The sequence below is a fragment of the Passer domesticus genome, chromosome 22 (assembly GCF_036417665.1).
Source record: "Passer domesticus isolate bPasDom1 chromosome 22, bPasDom1.hap1, whole genome shotgun sequence".
Taxonomy (NCBI): Eukaryota; Metazoa; Chordata; class Aves; order Passeriformes; family Passeridae; genus Passer; species Passer domesticus.
The window spans coordinates 4150946-4169989 of NC_087495.1; the positions used below are offsets into that span (position 1 = coordinate 4150946).

The 19044-nt window shown below is 45.6% G+C and overlaps 1 protein-coding gene across 7 annotated transcripts in view; it reads right to left on the bottom strand.

Moving 5' to 3' along the window:
* CAMTA1 (calmodulin binding transcription activator 1) overlaps positions 1-19044 on the bottom strand; it is a 237669-nt gene that overhangs the window by 146707 nt on the left and 71918 nt on the right. For all 7 annotated transcript variants that reach the window (XM_064397114.1, XM_064397110.1, XM_064397109.1 and 4 more), the window contains one exon: positions 9088-9223. In XM_064397114.1, the coding sequence (XP_064253184.1) occupies positions 9088-9223 (136 nt within the window). The remainder of the gene's footprint in view (positions 1-9087; positions 9224-19044) is intronic.

Here is a 19044-nt window from a genome sequence, read left to right on the forward strand (position 1 = left end):
CAAATATACAATATGCAAGAAGCAGCATCAGTGTGTCACTGCTCTGTGGCATCCTGGCCAGTGGCTGCAGTGTCTCATGATGGCTCCAGTGCAAGTGGAACACAGCACTGGGGCTCCATGATGGCTGTAAAGGGTTTTCCATACAAACCTGAGCTTGGCTCGTGTTAGAACATGTTTTGTCACCAACATGTATAAAGTATGTTGGGTAATTGCTGCGGGAATTCAACATGTGCTGTATCTCATCTAGGAGATGCAATTTACTGGCTGTATTCCAGTAAAATAACTTTATGGCTTTCTGTCATGATAAATAACTGTTAATAGCATAATGGAATTAATATTTACTTTGAAGCTATGCTGTCTATTCAAATAGAGTTGCTATATATAGAATCATCCCCATGCCGCTGGGCTTTTAAATGCTGAGAATTGACAACACAACAGGCAAATATTAAATTCCAGTTCCCTCCAGCCATTAATAAACCTTTTGATTTTGGGTTTGTGATTGAAACCCTTCTGTCTATTTTATATAGCTATGATAACTCAAGAAGTGTTAATTCAAATGTGGGACAGATGAGGCAGGAAGAGCTTTTGGGGTCTGGGAGCTCCCTCTGCCTGCCCTAAGAATGGAGACAGTGTAGGATGGTGGGTCTGGACCACCAGGCTTGGAGTTAGGGGCAGAAACCTCAGCAAGTGTTCACAGGAAAGTTGATGATTTAACACACAAAAATTGATCATGTTTTTGTCATTATAAATGTACTTTTTATAATTCCAACAAGGAGAGATTAAAAAGACACTGAAGTCTAACCATATCTCTTCTTCCATGAAGGGAAGTACACAGAAGGCAAGAAAGGAGATGGCATTTCACCTTTTAAAGCTCAAAACCATGCTTCCTTTTAATAGGAAAATGCTAAAATAAACTGCCCCAGCTATGGTAGGACATTACAGACACAATGGAAACCTGCCTGCAGGGACAACAGTGAGCCTGACCAGCAGAAGGACAAGGAAGGGCCAAGGCATTGCTCCCATCATGCATGCTCAGACGAAGTGCAGCAGGAGGATTAGGCAGTGCAGCAGAGTCACAGGCGTTGCAAATCCTCCTCACAGCGCTCCAGCGTGCTCGTGTCACCTCATCCTGCTTTTATTCAAAATTTCTTCATGGCAACAAGCACACAAAAACTGCAGGCAAAGTGTAACCATCAACAGAAACGCCCACGCAGTATCAGAGAGTGTCTGGGGTCAGGCAGAAGGCAGAATCTTCACAAACATATTTATAGTGCTCTAAGACGCTGCAGTCCTCTGGAGCACAGGGCTTTTTTAATGGAAAAACACCAGGGGTTTGTCGTGGGAGCCACCCCAGCAGCATGGGCATGCCGAGGTCAGTGCTGGCCGGAGCCGGGAGGAGCTGGGGTACCCAGCCCTGCCACCCCAACAGAGGCACCGAGACGTGCCCCAAGAGCCCCCAGGCCGTGCACAAGGAGATCAGAATCCTTAGTGATTGATTTGGATGTGTGAACTGTTCACCTCAGAGGAGTTCAGCGCTCCTGTGCCTTATTGTGAGAGCTCAGGCGAACACTGAACGGAGCGCTGCAGTCGGGGATGGACACGGAGCCCTCGCTGGGGCGCGGAGCTGTGTCCAGCCGCTGTCCGCGGAGCACACAGCGACTCCAGCCGTGCGGAGAGCACCACCGCAGCACCGAGCCGGGCTGCAGCAGGGGCTGGGGCTCCGGCAGCCCCCGGGACGGCTGCGGGGTCCCTCCGGCACGGAGCTCGCCGCTGAGCCCCGGCAGCCACGCGATGGCAGCAGAAAGATGGGAACTCCGGAGCGGCCGAACGCATCGCCCGCCGCTCCGGGGAACGCGTTCCGCAAAGACCGGGCAACACGTGAGGCACCGTCCGCGGTGCTGTTAGGACAAGCAGCAGTTTTTGTCGCCGAAATACAATAATTCACACTTTGTGCACTGCTGGTGTTGCCAAGAGGGTCACTCGGGCTCTCCTGCTGTAGCACCGACACAGTACAGCCGCTCCCCCGGCAGCTTCAACCCGAGCTACAGCACACACAGCAGCACTCAGAGCACAGCTCCTGCTTCCCACTAATTCCTGGGTCAATCCGGCTGGGAACCAAGAGAACGCCTTGCTTCTGGGACTGCCAAGCCCGTCCCTGCTCCCCTGTCACCTCTCCGTTTCAACCTGACCCACAGTACACACAGCAGCACTCAGAGCACAGCTCCTGCTTCCCACTAATTCCTGGGTCAATCCAGCTGGGAACCAAGAGAACGCCTTGCTGTTGGCACTGCCAAGCTCGTCCCTGCTCCCTCTGTCATGTCTCCCTCTCATTCACCCCAGGGTGCTAATGGGAAATTAATGGTTTTTATGTTCAGAACGTGTCCAAACACCCTCTCATTAATCCTTATCCCTTGCCTATAAAAAAGGGAAGTAAATAACATCCTAAAAAGGTGTGGCCATCCAAACGTGTCAGATGTGTCCACACTCTAAAATCCCCTCTTGACAGGTTCTGTGTCTGTGTTGCCTGCTGGGGACAACCCCAGATTGTGTTTAGGAACCCCAGCACCTTCAAATCTTCAAACAAGACTCTGCTCTCCCATGCCTTGGCAAGCATTATCCCACTTTCCAACAGAAACTCAGGAAATTAAAATGTTTAATGCACCCCTGACGCACACAGAACCAGCAGCAATACAGCAAACAAGGTTTGCCCTCCTGCCCAACACACAGTGAAAGAAATAAATAAAGAGGAGCTCACTCAAAGCCAGGCAGGGAAGGCAGAGCCAGCAAGGTTCCTCCCTTCCCATGGAAGCCCTTATCTCCGTCACAGCCCACAATGCAATTACAAGATTACAAGGCACATGCTGCTCCAGCATCTGGATCCTCCGTGCAGACACGGGGATCCCTCCAGAACCAGGAAACCTCTTAATCTGGTGAGGAATGGCAGGGATTCTGCTCACAGCACGGCTCCCACTGACCCCTCTCCAGGCACCACTTCCAGGGACAGATGTTGTCTGGAGTTTGTATTTGTCCACACAGGCACAGAAGAAATTATGTGGTCAAAAAGGTAAATGCTGACCATCAACTCTGGTCCAAAAAGCACTGATGTTTATTTTGTTTTGCTGTAAACTCATCTACATTGTAAACCCAGGGATAAAGTCTGTACCAATACCCCTCCATCCCCATCCCGGTTGTCAGCACGTTAAACCCAGACCACAGAGCCAGCAATCCAATCTCCATATATTTTATTCTCAATATATTTCATTTCTGGCCACCAATCTTTAGATCTCCTATTGGATTTTGTTTTCATAAATGGATTTTCCAACAGAGCTGGCAGAAAATAGATTTAATTTCGAATTTCTCTAAACTGAAATAGTCAATATAAATGTCAATGTGTGTTTGTGCCATGCAGTTGGTGAGGCGACACAAGCCTCACATTTCCGAGGGATTCAGGGGCCTGCCAGCATGTTCTGTGTCTGTATACTTGTTCTAATGCTTTCCTTCATAAGGATGACTAAAAGTATACATGTATTTATTAAATTTTTTGTTTCGCTGTTTTGTTTTGGGGGTGCAAAAAAGCAGTATGACATCTAGCACTGCTTTGCAGGCAAGTCAAGAGGCAAAATTCAATGTCAGCAGAGGATTCTGCAAACTGACATCCCCACAGACCCATCACAGGATGGTGTGGATTGGAAGGGACCTCAAGGACACCCTACTGTAGTCTCTGGCTCCCTCTCTCCCCCCAGCACAGGGTGGCCTTGCAGCACCAGTTACTCAACAAAATTCCAATCTAGCCTGATGTTAATGTCATTAGTCCACAGAGATCCTTTTGGAACAATTTACATCAAAACTGTCTTTTTACATCCTAAATGAAAAATGCTCAGACTTCAGTGAATGGGATTTGAATTACAACCCTACCACATGTGGCTCAGCTTTATTCACGCTATTTATTAAACAGGGGAAAAAATGATGATGCAGTCAATTACAGAGCAATTACCTGAGCGCTGCTGCAAACCTGTTGCCTTGCACTGCAGGGACAGTGGCTGTCCTTGACTTGGGCAGAACTCACCTACGGGGCACCTGCCAGGCAGGGCATCCCCCAAGAACCTGATCTCAGCTGAATCTTCATCCTGAGACACCCAGATCCTAGGAAAACTTCTACTGATGAAGTTAAATAAACCGTGACAATTAAAGGATTAGGAATGTTATGGGTCTTGTGAAGAAAAAAATCTTCTGCACATGTACAGGGCATTAGGAAAAGAAGCCAAAACTCAAGAGAATTTGCTGTGACTTTATGTTACTGCAGGAGAATACATCAGGGCCCTGATATACAAAAGGATTATTGATATGTATGTTCCCTTCTGAAGAGACTCCCAGGAGATCCATTCTGGATTTAACAATAATCCATACTCCCCTTCAGAAATGGCAGAACAATGCTCCCATTTCCCAGGACTGCCTCCAACACAGGAATCATTAAGATGCCATCACAGCCCTGCATTCCAGGTGCTGTAAACACCAGCTGGAACAGGAATAAATCCCAACCACAGCTCATGAGCAGTCAACACCTCCACATTTCTGCACAAGCATCTGCCTGTGGTGCCCACTGTGGAGAGGTGCACACTGCAAAGGTGAGTGTGCTCCAGCAAAAATGGGGAGATGCTGTTATCTCTAATGAGCTAGAGGGGCTTAACAGAGAGGCTGGTTATAAAGGGGATCAGTGAAATCTCAGGAGACGTGTCAGGACAATGATATTTGCAGCAATAATGAAGAAAATGCCCCTCCTTGTGAGCAGCTTCTCCCTTGTTCAGGGCCACTTGTTTGTGTTAATATATGCACACGTGTGTGTCATATTTCCAGAAAGCCTCTCACGTTAAACTCTCCTTTCTCCTCCAAAGCCATTCCACAGTATTTCTCTGAAACGCATTAAGCAGACTGACTGAACAATGTGATCCTAATTAGTTTGCAAACTGCACAGCTCACCTCTGAGGGCGAGCCAAGCCCACGTAAATTGAAGCGAGTTGCAGCGAGGTGGCTCAGGCTGCCCAGGAATCACTCCCACACTGGGCTGCTCCAACGTGCCACCCACCCGTGACAACCGAGTCCATTTCACCCACGACAGCAGGGAACAGAGAGATGTAAAACCACTCTGCAGTTCAGGATTCCACGGTGGGCTGTTTTGCACAATGCAGAGCTCATTTGGTCATTTACCAAAAGCAAAATCTGCTCCTTCACAGGTGCCCCAGGCTGCAGAGGCCACTGATGCTGTCCCCACTCTGGTGACCCAGGGTGAGCACAGGGATGCTGCCAAAACCCAAATGCCACAAAACCTGTGAGAAGTTTTGATGGTGATGTCCCAGGGTTTGTGCAGTAATTGAATAATCTAAAATTTTCATTCCTGTCCTCGTGGACTAATCTGCAATAGTGTTAAGGGACTGTTATGATATTAATTAAATACAAGTCCTGCATACAAAATTGATACTTTGCATCTCCATCTCCACAAGGGAGTTTCTCTCTTAATAAGACTGAAATCAAGTTTTACTTTTTGTTGGTTTTTTTTTAAGGAATTCATAAAGATTACCATATTGTACCAAGGTAACAAACACCCAATCTACAAGAGACCAAGGTATTCTCAAACACAGAAGCTCTGGTGCTTGGAGTGGGACTAGAGGAACAGCTCTGCCCCAGCCTTGGGACAGCCCTTCTCCATAACCACTTCTCAGGCACTGGGGTTTGGAGAGACTAAAATATCCTCAACACAGGATAAAGAGCAGCTTGATCAGTGTCGACCTTCCAAAACACAGATGATGAGAGGGAAATTCACTATAAAAACATGACCTCGTTTTAATTTTGGCAGCAGTTTACTACGAATTCACGTGAAGGCACAGTTACACTCTCCTGGAAAAGTTCACAGACAAGAAAAGGCAGAAATGCATCCTCTGAGCCAGGAGCCTGCAAAGCAGAGCAGCACCATCCGGAGTCATGGCAAAGCTATTCCAACACTCCCCTTACTATTATTTATTAGTTAATATTTTTAATTATGTGAATTGATTAGGAACATATCACTAGGGATCCTAATTAATTAGAATTTTAAAAAGGATCACAGACTAGAGATTCCACAAAGAATTGCACAAAGAGGTGTATTAAGGGAAAGGCCAAATTAACTTCTCCTTTCTGGTTTATCCAGCCTTTTCTAAAAGGACTGTGATCAGATTAACCAAGTAATACCCAAACCCCTCCTGTACAGCAATGCTAACCAAGAAAACAGCTTGAGGATTTCAGGCCATTTTCATTTAACATCCCTTTGGTTAAGTAGTTTATTCCTCCTAATCCATATTTATTTAAATGAGTGTATTCCTAGTCAAAGTAGTTTACTCCTTATTTATGTCCTAAATTTCCTTTAGCTGCCTCATCCATGCTCACCAAATCCTTCTATAGGGTTCTGATAGACATCAACATCCCTCAGGATCTGATGTAGACTTTTCATTTCAAAAATGTATTTTTCAGTTTACCCAAAACTTGGAAAGACAAAGGAACCATCACACTGACAACGCTCAGGAAGGAATTAATTATTAAACCTTCTAATACCAATCCCTGTTCAGAACTGGCTGGTCAGTAGTTTCACAGGCCAGCATGTTCCTCTCGCCTGCCTCCAAGCTGCCATTTCCAGAGCAATGTTTGGATGCTATTGATGCTCTTGGCTGTCGGCTCTGCAAGTACTTTTCCATCAGTGCGACAATGATCCCTATTTATCTTCTGGCTGCAAGAGTTGCTGAGATGATCTGGCAGTGCCACAAGGCAGACAGTTATTTCATGCCCTGTTAAACCCTAATGCAGCTAACTACGGTATCACTCCAAATTTGAAAAAAGCCTTTTTTTGTTATTTTAAATCTGCTGCCTACGTGTCCAAGTTGAGAACATTGCTTCCTTTTAGAATGGTATCAGAAAACCTAAATCCAAAATGCTGTCTGTGAAGTAGCAAGGTGTACTGATTGAGTAATTAATTAATAAGGTTAAAACTACATCATTCTGCCCAAGAAACACCTGGAAGTCAAGAGAACAGATGACTTCTGCATCGTTCAGAACAGACTGGCAGTGACCACCCAGGTGCTGCCTGTGGATGAGAGGGTGCAAGTACCTTCCTGAAGAGAGAAAATCAGGTACTAAAGGGCTCTCAAGCTGGAGAAGGATGTAGGAATGAATGGCTAAACCCTGGTACATCCAAATCACAAAGCAAATAGTTTGACACTTATTTTCCTGAGTGGTGAATGTGATCAGCCACAAGGAGGATCCCTGAAAGCTGTGCTTCCTCCAGCTACAGATGTGCCCATCTGCATTTGTTACTTTCCAGGAGACACACTTCAGTAAAATAGAAATTAATGGGTTCAGTGCAGGATTCTTTGAGCTAAACACAATCACTACCACATCCATGCAGTCGGGCACTAAAGGGCTGGATAGCTCCAGCTTTGGAATAACCCCAAGAAAGTCCCATTTATTTTCTCATGTGCTCATGTGGCAGCCAAAGGTCATCAACAATCTCTTGCTACAGGTAAAGGGACAGCACAGGATCTGCTGCTCTGAATTGTGAAAGTTTACAGAAGTTAATTAAATCACACTCTGCAAATCCAAAACAAAAACAAGGCACCATTTCTGTGATGATGACTTTTTTTTTTTTTTTGTGCTTGTCATAATAAAACATTGTTATTGGATGTAAAAATTATGGAACAAAGTTATGCCTCTCTGGTGTAATATAATGCAATCCATTTAATACTATTTTAAACCCCAAAACCTCATTAGAGCAGACAGAATGTAAGAATGACAAATGGGCTAGGAGGAAGCTGGAGCACGAGATGAATTCTGGGCACTCGTCCCCTTCCCGTTGCTGGCGCTGACTTTGGGGATGCTGGGGGAGAGCAGGGTGCCCCTCACCCCAACAGGAGGGGGATTCATGCCTTGCAAAGCATCTGCCAAGGCAGGCCTGGGGCTGCAGCTGTAAAGCTCAGCTTAGCCCCAAGTCCAGCCTGGCAGCTGCCAGACAGGCCTGGAGTCACAGGTGAAGCTCTGCCTGTCATGGACACCCCAATTACCCCAGCCAGGCTCACAGGCTGTCAGCTGTAAAATCAACCCAGTACGCAAACACACCCGGCAGCCTCACGTTCCAGTTGGCCAAAATGACACAGCTGAACACTGCAATTACACATTTTAACAGCCTTGGACCACTTTTGCCCCAAGTTTGGTATCCAGTGCTGGGAATATAGCCCTGCTGTCTTAGGAATGAGCTGGGCACAGCTCTGTGGGTGGGCTTCTGCTACCAGAACAAGTCATTGCTATTTAATAAATATAAAACTTGGATAAATGCACTTGTTATCCACACCTGTGCAAACCTTTAACATCCAAAGTGACCACAGTGATCAGAACAGCTCTCTCCTCATGCAGATTGGGGTTAAGAAGGAAAAGTGGTGTCAAACAATGACATATTGTAGAACAAATGAGCTTATTCCAGAAATAATGCCTCAGGTGCAATTACTTGCATGAATGTGTCTGAGTGGCTGAATACCATCAGCAGAGCAAAGGTTCTCTCAAAACACACATGGATTCTGGGTCAAATTCAACAGAAATTCTACTCCTGCATACTGCAAGAACAACACTGTCAGCACACAGAAATTACAGCAATTGCTACCAAAACTTAGCTGAGATTTGTGAGAACCAAACTGGACCCATCCCAGCTACCATGGTTACAGAGTGCTGTGACACCCTGAGGTGTCAGGCTGCCCTTGGGCAGTGCCTGTTACAAAAACCACAGAGTCCACCAGAAAATGCTCAGTGTGGAGACACCCTACAGTCACACAGCCCAGGTGATGAAGCTGTACTCACAGTTTGCTCAAAGGAGTGATAAAGAACAAGTATATTTGCTGGGGGTGGGGCGAGTTGGGGTTTAACCAACTAAGACCCAGGCCAGGGGTAGCAGATGGAATTCAGCAAATAGGAGTAGCTTTCTGAAGGTGTGGACAGCCTTTGTTGGGTTGAGGTGTCTTGGGGAGCTGTCACCTCCCAGCCCAGCACAGCCCACAGCCACCCCCACCATGCTCCTACCTCCACTCCTTGCACCTTCAGCTTCATGTGATCCTCTCTGGTGGTCTTCCCGTCTTTCCTTTTTTTCCAGCAATATCCATCTTTCCTGTATTTCACTTTCTTTCTGTTGTACAGGATCATAGAACCATTCTGTGGTCTGAAAGCAAGAAACAGGTTTGGGTTACATAAAGCAACAAAACCAGACTGAAAGTGTCTATGGAACAATGCCCCACAGACCAGCAAAAGGCTCCACAGAACAGCAACAGTCAGGATTTGGTGTTAAATAAATGCTCCCCTTTTGCTGCTGTTACCTGGCTGAAGTGATGTCTGCAATCTGCAAACTCTTCAGTGAGGATCTTGTACCTAATGCAGGAAGTGCCAGTGATAGTTTAAAGAAAGAAAAAAAGGAATTCTGATAAAATAGCCAACATTTTCACTGGATGTATTTTGACTACTGCATGCTGAAAATTAGAACGAAAGAAAATTTAGGGGGGGAAAAGGATTGTTATTATTTAATTACAATTTCTCTCTCTTGCTAACACATCAGCAGAATGATATTCCAACCACCTCGAAGGCTGCACCAGGACATGAATGTTGGCTTAAAATGACAACAAACAAGCAAAAAAGAAGGGAAGGATAAAAGCACGAGCTTATACATTGCTTTCACTGTTCTGCTTAGATCAGTGCTAGACAGGGAGTAACCTGCTCCCTTCTGAGCACCTTCTCAACTTCAAAGACACAGGAAAACTTTCTCCACTTAAAAACTACGATGGCAATTTGTAATGTCCTTAAAGGCATGATGATGCCCAGCAGACAGGAGCCACTATAGTTTGGTTGTAGAGAGATTTTGCTGCTTGCTAAGCCAAATCACAACCAAGGCAAGTCTGTTGTAACACTGAGAAATAACAAATACCCTCCAAGCTGGGAGGCAGTGAGCATTTTTTCCACATACACACAAATATTGATTGCTTGTGGCCAGAAACCCAAGCCCCATCTCCCAAACTACACCTCCTCCTATCCCCCAGGTCTCAGCAGCCTGGACCCAAGGGCTCAGGGAGGCTGCTCCTCCTCTCTTCCTCCTCCTCATCACCCTGAAAATAAACACTCGGGTGTCAGCACAGCCACCATATCTGTTTGACAGCACTGGAGATAGTGCATTAATTCAGTGAGGTATTATGTATCTCATTTCAGTGTTTATTCTATAAACCCCCAGTCACTGCACGTGGCAGCTCAAACCCTTCTCACAACACCAGAGAACCCCCAGGCACCTTTGGGCTGTGTCCTGTGGCTGACACCTGCATGGGCAGGGCAGGCAATGAAAATCCAGAGAGCTGAGCTCCTGCCTGGTGCCCCTGCCCTCACACACGTGGTGTTCCACAAAACACAGGACCTGGAGGCTTCTGATGCCAGGGAAATCCTGCTTCCCTTGCCCCCAGTGCCCAGGGCAGAGCTGAGCTCTGCAGCCTCACTGCTGCTCTGCAGGGCTGGAACTGGGTTTGTTGGTGATTTCTGCAATGGAAAAGGAACACAGTGAGAGGGCACGGGCAAAGCAGTTAACGAGATTTATAGAAAATAGAGCCCAATGAAACAAAATCTCTTAAGGATCTTTGGAGAGGTTTTCGATTTTGATAAGAGCGTATCGAGCTGCTTTAAGGCTCACAGAAAGCAGCTGGTTTTTAAAGATAACTTCATGAGATGAGACACAATTTTAACCTGATCTACACTGCTGCATTTCACCCACTGTAAGGAAGAAGAGAGGAAAGCTCTGCCCTGCTCATCCATCCCTCAGCACTCAGACATAGCCCAGAGCAGCCAGCTGATTCTGTGGGAAGACACAGCCAGCAAGGCCTGCCGGGGATTCCCAGGGCATGTGACAGATGTGACTCCAGCCCAAACCTCTGGGGGTTTTGCCACTCAGACTGAATTTGGGGATTTCCTTTTTCCCTTTGCAGATGAGAGGAACAAAGTCACAAGCCTGAGCGCAGGCTGCAATTCTTGATCCGCTCTGGATTTCCTCTCCTTTACCAGCCTGTGGCATTTAAAAGCTGCCTAATCTCTATTTTGGTTTCTTGCCTGTGGCCTGAGGGAAGGAGAGGGAAGGACAGGAAGAGTAATTGCAAAGCAGAAAGCCTTTTGTCTCAAGTATTGATGAGATCTTGAATGCTTTCCTCCCTCTCACCCTGCTATCTATTGCCAAGGCTCCCACAAATTGCCACAACAGCCTAAGAGCTACTTTTGCCCAAATTGTTCCTGCTACAGCCAGGAAGAAGGTCCTAAATTCTATTTTCCTACTTATTTTTAACACAAACAATCATCCCCTGCAGCCAGTGGGTCTGAGCTCATTGCTTGGGGCAACCCAGGGCTCCTGACAGTGCTCAGGAGTAATCCAGGCCACTGGATAAATTGGAGTTTCCCTCAGGAAGACAAAGAGAGGGAGGAACAGAGGAAATGAGATTTCCAGGGACAATTTTCCAGAGAGGTCATTTTGGATTTGACACCCAGATCAGCTTTGCATACTGACCTCTGGGTCTAAGACCTGCTCTGAGTTTTGTTTCTTTTGGATTAAGTCCCTCACCTGGGTCATAGGAACCTAAGCCTACTTATCTTCTTGTTAACAGGAACCTGATGCAAAAAGGGAATAAACAGAAAGCAAGTTAAGATTAGGATATTTTGGTCAACTGATGCTTCATCTGTCACTCCATTAGTGCCCAAATTTAGGTCCCTCTGGCCTGAAGGATGGAGATTTCCCCTTAATCACATTACTGCAATATTAAAAATGCTTTTCAGTTTAACCAGTTCCCTCTAAATTGTCACATCGAGATGTGGTAAATGTCAGACATATCAGTTAATGAAAACTACGTTTTACTGCCTCAGGAGCTGGGGGTGCCAAAAGGGAATTGCAAATACTGCAAATCCAAAAGTCTCTTTTTCAAGATAACAGAGCAAAATCAGCCAGAACCATTCCTTGAGAAGGTCCATGGCTCTAAGAGTTATTTTTTATTATATCATCTGCATTTATTCCAGTTCCAATCCAAAGAGGATATTTAAAGGACGAATATGGATGTTTAATACAGCTGCCATAAAGCAGAGGTACCACACACCAGACCCTCCCTGTCCCTCAGTGCACAAGCAGAAGCTGCCCCCAGTGCCTGGGTGACAAGCCCCCTCCATCCCTGCCACCCTCCACACTGAGAGATGGCTCCTGCTAACAGCCTGGATAATGCCATTTTTCACCTGCATGATATTTTCTCTGGCTGTGAAGTTATCACGGAGCCAAGGGACAACAGGAGGGGACTATCTTCCATCTTCTGCATCTATGCATGATAATAATGAGAAATTAACTTTGCTTTCCCAAAGGAGCAACCTAGTGATGCAGAAACTGGCTGGGAAAAGCTGGAGTCCTGGAGGAAGACATGAAAAGAGACAGCCTTTCAAGAAAATACTGCACTGAATCCTTGTCCTCGTTTCCTTAGGAATGCAAAGAAGACCAAGTCCTTTAACCTGTCTTCACCCAGGCCAGTGTGGGAATGGGGAGAAGTGCCAGGAGTGAGTGTGACAAGGTTTCCCCCACTCAGGTAATGCCCTGCCATGCAGCAGAGCAGGCAGAGCTCCGGGGCTAGCAAACACTGCAGGTGATCAGCTCTGAGTAACCATCTATTTCCTTTCTCTCTGCACTGCCCTCACACTGCAGCAGTGATGGACAGGGGCTGTCAGTCAGGACTGACATCATGCTCTCAGGAACACCTCATCTCTTATTTCTTGTTTCTGCCCAGGAAAAATATCTGATGACTGAAGTTATTTCTCCCCTGAGGAACGTTGCTCTTGAAGTCTTCATTTACCTTGACATTTCCCCCCACTGCACCTGTGGCTTATCAGAAGATTAAAGCCCAAATGGAAAACTGAAAGAGGAATCTCAAGCAGTTGCAGCCCTTGACATCTCACCCACCCTTGGCCATGCAGATACCTGGACACTCACTGCTGGTTTAGGAGGTCACCCATCCTCAATGAGGCACCCAAGGCCAAGGCAGAGCCATAACCCCTCTCTCAAGGGCATCACCCACCCAGGGATGCACCTGGAGGATGCTGTAGCGGGTAGATCTCTTCCATACTGACAAAAAGCTTTAAAATTATATTTACATGGGCAAATGTTTTCAAGACTGTGGGGATTTTGTCCACCACAGCTGTAACACTGGCAGATCACACAAAAATTTGTTTGACAAACACTTTTTTCCCCCCCTCTGAAATAAATGCTTTGCTTTCACCCTGAGGCAATTATTCACACTTGCCCTGAAAGAAAAGAAACCCCAGCATGTGCCCAGCCTGCACCAGTGGGACCAAAAACCAAAGAAAAGCCCCTCAAAAACTTATTGTAGATATTCAGACTTCACCATAACTGCTGGAAAGCCATGGCATCTCATGGGGAGAGGCTGCTGCCATCACAACCTCCACTCTCCTCACTTCAAATTGGGATTACTGACACAGCAACTGAAGGAATCACAGACTATACGTTTGAAATTTGTCTGATCTTTGAACTCTGCAGGGATGAAAAAAAGACTTCAGATAAGTCTTCTTATCCATGTAGTAGGAGGTATAAATCACAAGGAAATGTAAATAGGCTGCAAGTTTTTTGTATCTAGAATTAAATGTCATTTCCATTTAAGATGTAAGTGAACTTCCTTCATATCTACAATATTTAAGAAGTTAAAGTCGAAAGTCACAGACTTAGCAATTTTATCCAGAGTTGCAGTTAACACAATGGCTAATCCCATCAAGGGGGCATTAATTGGTGTCTAGATGCTCCTTCTCATAGCAGCAGTAGGCCATAAAACTTAATCCTTACCTCCTCTTTCCAGCATGTAGCCTCTGTGTTCATCAATAAAAGTAATGTGATTCATTAAGTATGGGAGTAATTACCTGTGGCTCCAACAAACAGGACTGAACAAGCCATGCCAGTGCCAAGTTGGCTTTTGTGCTGTTGCTCAGAACTGCCAGGGGCTGCCAAGGAAAGCCCTTCTGCAAGATCAGGATAAATGCTGATGGCTGCAACACAAGCTGCAGACCACTACAAGCTGCTGGGCATCTCCTTGGTGGGGGCTGGGATACCCAGCAACAAGTCCTACCCCAAAAGCAGCTCCTTGGGGCACAAAACCACATGGTGAAGATATTCTTTGCATGGTTTTGGTACCGAAGTGAATCCCTAGAACATCTGGGGCTCTGCTGATGGGCGCAGGACCCGATCATGCTCCCAGCAGTGATGTCCCTGCAGCACCACGCAGGCAGGTGCCAAGCACAGCAGCTTCAGCTGAGAGTGACAGGGAGGCAGAGCCTTGCCCATGCCCCCAAGGGTGTCCCTGTCAGGCCGCAGAGTCCAAGAGCAGCAGGGCACCTCAGTATAACAACAACTTCCTCCAGCACCACTCCTGTGCTAAGGCCTGTACTCACTAATGGGTCAGAAATTGATGTCTTTGCTCTGTGTCCTTGCTCTTGAAACAACTACAGAACAGGTAAGTGCTGCCAGCACTAATAAGAGTGATACAACTGATCTGATTCTCAGTAGCCATTTACTCTGCTGCCACTGAAGTGCATTGCAGCTGGCCCCCAAGTGTGAACTCCACAGAAGACTCACACAGCACCTCTGCCTACCATGGCTACTCAGCCTGATGAATTCCATCATTATAATTTTCTTTCTAGAGCCAATTAAAAAAAAAAAAGGTTAAAAATTAAGTAGATATGTTATTTACCCAACCAGGTGGGTGAGCCCTGCTCTCCTGGTGACATAGCAGGTCAGAACTCAGTTCAGCACCTTGTCTGGACTTCCCTAGGCAGGAAAATACTTCTGGAAACAGCACTGTCCCAAAGCTGCATATTTAGTTCAAGCAGTTAACAAGAGTTTTCCCCACATTTTACTCAGCAAAATTATAATTCACATGTTGATCACTCTGAACTCTGTAACAGACTTGAAAAAGAAATTAGAAACAATCTTTATGAACTCCTCAGCACACCGAGCAATTGAAGCCTCCCCGTAACGATGTAGGACCAAAGACAGAATATTAAAATTGTCATTAAGTGGAATGCACATGAAATGCTAAAAAGTCTTTCTGCAAATTATTTCTTGATATAATGTCATGCTGTAGAACTAAATCTTAGAACAAGGTATGAAAAAAGCCAGTTAAATCAACTTTGTTCATTTAAATATAATTTTAAAAGAACTGGCATTCATCTCTTTATTGCTCAAGGATTTTTATCAATTTCTTTAGCCCTCATTTATTTCTCTTCCCTACTCCCATGGGGCTACCATTTGATTTATTGGGAATTAATTCTTACAACTCATGAATGCTTTAAACTATTTTCAGATTAATCACCACCATCTCCACTGGTGCACCGAGGAGAGCCCCGTTCCCTCTCTGTGCTCACACAGACCAAAGGGCTCCAGCCCCCGGGTGCCAGCAGCCATTCTGCCTTATCAATTGCTCTCTCCATGGACACAGATTGTTACAGTGAGGACCAAGGGCTCCAATTAACTTTTAAAAGACTTATTTGGAGATGGCCTCCTCCTGCGGGGGGTACTTCAGTTCTAAATCTGGTCGCTTCCCAGTGCAGCAGCAACACATGTGTGTGCAAACACTGCTACATTCTTATGGGGAAGGAAGAAAATGGAAGAAAAATTCTATTTATTTAGTTAACTTACTTCCTGTTCAATTTCTCCACTTGTAACAACACCAGCTCCAGGCTAACAAGATTTCCACAACTGTGTCAAAGTGGGGCTGTACCTTGGTTTTGCCCAAAACACCACACACCAGGGAAATTTGCCATAATGCACATGAACCATGTCCTTGGGCTCTGGCAGGTATCACCTCCCCAGCACTGAGGCTGGTGGGAGCCACATGGGTTTTGCTGGTAATTGGGAAAAATCTCACTGGGGATGGGAGGAGAGCAGAGGTCTGAGGAAGAAAAAGGATTCTCCCTCTGCTACCAACATGCAGCTTGACTCATGACTTGAGACACTGTAAAAATTGGTAAATATTTGAAAATTGAATAATAAAAAATTAATTATAAATTTAAATTGAGAACCACTCCGAATCGTAAATGCAGTTCAACAGCTGATGAACCATTAACACTGCATTGAAACAGCAAAGACTGGAGGAACTGGTGATGCTGGCATGGGAGGGAGCAACTCCCCAGCTGTGGTCCAGTAACACATCTGTCCCCCATCAGCACAGCCAGGCCCAGCAGAAGATGGGCAGAGCACTGTGGAAAGGGCTGGAGGGGGGACACGGTGCTGCTCAACAGCCACCCCCAGCTCACTCTGCCCAGGCAAAAGCATCATCTGCAATATTGCAATTCAATTAAAAATGCTGATTTGCCTTGGACTCTGTTGATCACTGGGACTCCACTGATCACTGGGACTCCACTGATTAATAGTAACTTTGTACACAAATCTGGATTAACCTGGAAACCAGAGATGCTCACATTGTCCCAGAAGCTGGGCTGATTGGGCTGCCCCTCCTAAGCCCACAGCCAGGACCATCAACTCTTTGTAGGGCTGCAGCTTAGGATTGAGCCAGGACTGACCTGTTGATGTCAGCTTTAAGATGGGACAACACAAGCAACCCCAGCCCTGTCCAGGCAAAGTGAGACTCCCAGGGAAGGAGGGCAGAGCTCACTGTGCATCTCCAAATGGGTTCACAAGTGGTGGCACTGACCAAGCCTGAGCTCTCTTCAACACGGCACCTGCTGGAATGCCCTGCAGCAACCTGCTCTCAGCCCTTCCTCTCTTTCAAATGAACCTCACAAATATAATCTGTTTATTTATATCAATTTAGTCCCATCAATTAATGATGACAAGGCAATTAACTAGAATGCCAGACAGTAAAAAATAACCACATAATGCCTTCTTTAGAGGAAATCTATTATGTAATTCTAATCGGTCTTCATTAACACAAAGTATTCCAGTAAAAGGTAGTAATCTAGTTATAGTCTGTGAAATATGAAGATCCACAAAGTAATTTTTCAGAATTAAGGGGTTTTTTAGTCAATAAGAAGAAAACCTGTCTGCATTTTTTCTGCAAAAAACTTTTTTGCAAAAAACTACACAACTCAATAACATAAGGTGCTGGTGCTGAGCAGGCTGTGCAGTACCACCAAAGAGGCACTAAATTCCATTCATCACCTCCCTTCCCCACAGAGTTTGGGGCCTGGATCAAATTGAGAGCATGGATGCACCCGTTTTTTCCATCCCCCATCCAGCACTCACTGCACAGGTGCTGGCACCAGAGAAAGGAGTCTCAAACCACCAGCTGTAGTGGTTTTCAAATGCCCTGACAAGCAGATTATTGTTCAGATCAGTGTTCACAGCTCTGTTTAGATGATGGTGCAATACCCCACTCATCCTAGCCATGAGTTCTCCTTCACACACTGCCTCCACAAGTGCCAGGAGTGACAGGAGAATGGCACAGCACGACCTGACCTGGCTCATTGCTACCTGATGGACTGAGCAAGTAACTTGTGCACAGACAAAGACAACATATTCGCTTCATATTTCATGTGAGGCACTTCAGAATTACCAGTGTTTTAATAGTACTAACCTAATTTATCAATTGTACATATTAAAGATTCAATTTTTAGGGAAAAGGAGATGAAAAACATAAGTCCACAAAACAATCGGCTTCACGTGGAAATACACATTTTCTAATTTTAATCCTTTTCCCCTTCAAACTTATTAATAAACTAGTAGTTGATAAGAGAGAATTAACCCCAAATATAGAAAATCCTGCAAACAAAGAACACAGACAAATACAAAAGTAGTCAACCACTTCTCCAAAACATTCCCAAGCTGTTAAGTACTCTCGACTTAAAATTTCTAATGAAGCAGCTTAAAAATCCCAAATTCCTACAGGAATGTGTTTACAATACAAACTCAATTATTGTCTTATTCTGATGCTTATCTTTTCTTACACCCTCTCAGCTCATCCTACTTTGGAATTTAATTACATTCCAGTATTTTTAGTTCAGATGAAATTACACATTTTCAGATTAATTTAGCCTAAACCAACTCTTGTTAACAGCCAATCCTTTTTCTATCCTGCCCTAATTTGTGACCCTACAAGTCAGCATGAATTGCTCTTTTAAACCTTGCGTCACCCCGCCACAAAGCCACGCTCACTGTCCCCAAACCCAGCTCAGCACCCAGCATCACTGGGTCAAAGTTTGCCCAATTTCCTTTGATCAAAACCCTCCTTTTCCTCTTACCTCTGTTATTTTCCGAGCTAGGTTGACAGAGATCGGCCAAGGGGTGGCTGTTCCCTACACACTGGTGCAGGGAAGGCACGACCTTTTCTAGTAAAAATCCAAGGACAATGCTCTCACAAGGACGTTTCAGCTCAGCTGCCACAGGAGAAGCACAAGATGGGAACACAGGCCTGAAGCAGACCCAGCTTCCCCCAAACCAAATCCCAGGACGTGAAGCATTCCCTGATGGACACCTGATGCTTCCCACGGAACGCCCTGCCAGCACCGTGCCGGGAATCCCGGCCTCTCCCCAGGCTGCCTGAATCCAAGCACGGCCTCCACAGCTTTCCTCTCACCTCCCTCCCACCACTTGTGATCTTATGCAACTGTCAAATCCCTGGCATGTTTGAAACCTACTTGTTCAGGCGCCAAGTGGAGACTCATCTAATCCCTGCAACGAGTCAGATGCTGCAATTGTGCTAATGCCATGCAAGACTTTCACTTTCCAGAACTTCACCAAATTTTTAATATTGGCAAGAAACTAGGATTAAATGTTGGCTCCCCTATGAACTACATAATCTGAAGGAAAAAAACCAAACCCTAATAATTTGATCCTTTTCATACATTACCTGGAGTGTTCTCATGTCCTTCCTAAGGGCAGAACCCCCTCTCTAACCACTGCCCACGCTGGCACATCAAAATTACAACAGTGGGAGTGTGTCCACACATCACCTGCTTTGGTTGGTTTCC